The sequence below is a fragment of the Cryptomeria japonica genome, chromosome 10 (genome assembly GCF_030272615.1).
Source record: "Cryptomeria japonica chromosome 10, Sugi_1.0, whole genome shotgun sequence".
Taxonomy (NCBI): domain Eukaryota; kingdom Viridiplantae; phylum Streptophyta; class Pinopsida; order Cupressales; family Cupressaceae; genus Cryptomeria; species Cryptomeria japonica.
This window is the reverse complement of record NC_081414.1, coordinates 889617362-889620793: the sequence shown is the minus strand read 5'-3', so window position 1 is coordinate 889620793 and position 3432 is coordinate 889617362. Positions and strand designations below refer to the sequence as shown.

The following is a 3432-nucleotide window of genomic DNA, read 5'->3' as shown; positions in this document are numbered from 1 at the left end:
AATTTTTTTTATATAAATCAAAACAATTAAATTAATTTACAAAAATAAAAGTAGGAAAAGTAGATGAAGAAAGTACCAATCTATAAGGGCAAGAAGAGAGTTGAAATGAAAATAAAACAGAAATTAATCATTTCAATGTCCAATTATCATGACAAGAAAAAATAAAAAAATATATAAAATTTTCTTTTTGCAGGTTAAAATTTATAGTAACAAATATTGCAGTAAAAAATACAAGCATTGGCAACTTTGAAAATATAACTACTTGATTAATCCATAGGGAGATGCTATTTTATTGTACCTTTTCTAGGAAGTATAAAATAATATTACAACACACCACCCAAATTCCGGCCTATGAATGGAAAGCTTGAGTCCCGAAATTATCATACCTTTGACCTCACAAATAAAACTAAATAAAAATGTTACTTTCAAATCCTAACTCAAATTTAAATAATAATAAAAAATTCAGAGATGGTAGGCCTCTGTTTACTGCGCGAAAGATAAGGGCTATCTGCCAGCTCATTCCCTGGCACATCAGCCGTTGATCTTCCATCTGACGGATCTCGTTCGTCATTCAGTCACCGTCTCAAAAGCGGTTTACAGTTCCCTGTTTGGCTGAGCCTTTTGTCTCTGCTCTGCCCCTAAAAAAAAACCAGGTTTGTCTGACAATGTCTTCTTAGATATCCCCAGCTTGAACGCAAAGAAAGCAAGAAATCCGCTTAAAATTATGTTGAAAAATGAAACCTGCACAAATTTATGAGAATTTTTAGAGGTAAAAAAATTTACATCTTTCCGGCCGTCTCAGAATTTTCATTCTTGGAAATGTCAAAAGATTTGACCATCTGCATGCAAATAACGTAATGGAGGAAAAGGGAGATGCCTTGCCGGCAAATTCTGGTAAAGCATTTTGACTAGAGGTTTTTCTTCAGGAAGCCTCTAGGGTTTCTTTTTTCAGCTTTTTTTTTTTTTTCTCACTGTATTTGTAGGACGTTACTTGATTTCTACGGTTTCAAAGGCGGATTTTTTGGAGGATTTAGTGTTTCTTTTAAAGCTTGGGTTAAATTTGATTTCAGATCGGAAGGTTCAATGGATAAAAACCAGTAATGCTGCTGTTTATAACCTTGTACAGTGTTTGTTTGGCAACGGCGATTAACAGCTGCGCGGAGCAATTTATTTGTGAAGTTTTTTTCCTTTTTTCAGGATCTCTTGTGTGGTAACGTAGAAAATCGTTTGAAGGAGAGCAAACAAGAGTGTCTTGCGTAAAATTTGTGGCTTCGAGCAGCGGCTTTTGCGTATTTGCTTGTTCGTACCTTCTTGTTCTTTCCTGTTATTAGTGACAGTTAAATCTTTTCAGCCGTACCTTTTTATTTTTTATTTTTTTCACATTGTAAGAATTGAAGCTAAGCATATTGCGTTTGAACGTGTTGTGGAATGCAGTAGGAGACGGTATGAGGCGGCAGCAGAACATGTTTGCAGGGAAATCAAAGGCGAAGCTGGCGGGAGGAAAGCCTAAATATACCAAACACGAAGGAGAAAAATGGAACCCTTATGGCATTTCTACTTTACAGAAACCCTATCACAAGCCGCCATTTTCGCCAGAGCAAAGTTGTTTCAGATCTGAGGGCAAACGAGAACATTGTTTCCCTCGTAAAACCCTATCAATGGAGGCGAGCCCCGTCTGTGCTCCCCAGGCGCCTCGTAATACAACATCTTACATAATACGAGCCAAAAACTGTGGTGGAATTCCCGGCGTGATAAATACTCCTTCCCCTTCTACCCCCGCCTCTGCTTGTTTCAATACACCGCCTTGTGCTCTCGAAGGAGTAAACCAGGAGTGGGGCGTAGATAGCTATGGCTCCATGAAAGGCCTCTTGAGAGTTCGCCATAGGAGCCCGCACGACGTTAATGAGTTTGAACCAACCCTTGACAGGTGTATAGAAATCCTCTATGAAAAGCTTGAGGAGAGAGTAGATCAGGATTTAAGCCGCTTCGAGATGACTTACCCTCAGACCCTCGAAACCCGCATTAATGGCCAGGATTACCAGATTGCTTATCTGAAGGAAGAGAGCACCGTTTTGAAGGAGCGGTTGCACTGTATGGAGCATGAGCTCTGTAGTCTTAAACGGCGGATGCGAGTTTTAGAAGGCGCCACTTGTAATGCTTTGACAAGTGGAGAAATTTGCTCTGGAGATGCCTCGTTTGCCTGATTCGCATATATGAAAACCTTTCCCTGCCTTACCCAGACATGGAAATCCTTTGTGGTACAGAAATTTGCTCTGGTGACACTTTCCCCGACCGATTCGTGTCTTTAAACTGCCTCCCCTGCCAGGCTTGTACATAGAAATTCTTCTCTGGATACATTCTTGTACATAGAAATTCTTCTCTGGATACATTCTTGAATCCAAAGTCTTTATTTCTCCTTGTACATTCGGCATCAAATCTTCCTTGAAATTTAGTTGCGAGGGCACGTTGTATTCTTAGCGGCAGAGGCCCTGATAACCCTCTCAAACTGCCCCATTTTGCTTCCCCTGTTTCTCAATCTTTTCCCTGCAAATTAGCTTCTTTTGTTTATCCTGGTTTTTTGGCAAGTATTCCGCCCACGTTTTTATGGGGTTTCCTTCTTTTTCTGCTCCTCTGAACAGGGTAACAATTGAGCCCATTGTCTTACCAGCTCAAAACAGTTTGTTTAATCTTAGCGGTGGGTTGGCGTAGGGATTGAGGGGTTCTTGGTGGCAATGTTCATTACCTTATTCTCATTTTGTATAATGGATGGTCCATGTATATTAGATAGAGAGAGCAAAATCTGTGCCTCCATTTGTAGATCTGGACATTTCGTGTAAAAATCAGTCATGTTCATTCGGTCGTTCTTGTGAGGGAGGACATTTAGGTCTTTAATTTCAATTTTCTACTGAAAGAGAAATTTTAAACATGGCACCTGAATGACACTGCTTATGTAAATTTGCCTGTCCAAACACTTTCAATTTCTGTAAAAAAGCAGGTGGAATAAAGTGGCTCTTTGTAAATGCCAGTAGGATGGTATTTGTTTTGTAGAAATAAACTGAAACCTTTCTTTTTGCAGGGAACAATTTCATGGTGAATGAATGAAATTCAAGACTAAACCACCAATTCTTAGGATTTAGTGGCATGCTTTTTAAGATTCTTATTATGCAATTATTGTAAATAACTTTATCACCTAAAACAAACAATTATTCTGCTAAATACCCTTATACTCTTCAGCTAACGTTTGTATAATTCGCAGCTGCCTGTAAATTTTCCTTAGTTAAGCTCAAGGGATTTCATGGTGATGATAACCGCCCATTACCGCAGATTTCCCAAGAAGAAGATAATTGGTAAAAAACTGAAAATACTTGCCTAGTTTTGTGTGGTATTTTAGTTCGTCGATTTATGTATCCCGACGCATCTTTTTAACTTAAG

The 3432-nt window shown here is 38.9% G+C and overlaps 1 protein-coding gene across 3 annotated transcripts; it reads left to right on the top strand.

Moving 5' to 3' along the window:
* The first annotated feature begins 561 nt into the window (after positions 1-561).
* On the top strand, positions 562-3075 carry LOC131072299 (uncharacterized). 3 transcript variants are annotated; one of them, XM_058008445.2, is made up of 3 exons: positions 562-894; positions 1127-1299; positions 1435-3075. In XM_058008445.2, exon 3 carries the CDS (start codon positions 1446-1448, stop codon positions 2202-2204), a length of 759 nt encoding a protein of 252 aa, XP_057864428.1. In that variant the 5' UTR covers positions 562-894; positions 1127-1299; positions 1435-1445; the 3' UTR covers positions 2205-3075. The 3 variants fall into 3 exon arrangements, with proteins under 3 accessions (XP_057864428.1, XP_057864427.1, XP_057864426.1); XM_058008444.2 differs by having other exon boundaries at positions 1071-1299; XM_058008443.2 differs by having other exon boundaries at positions 563-894; positions 1198-1299.
* The last annotated feature ends 357 nt before the right edge of the window (positions 3076-3432 follow it).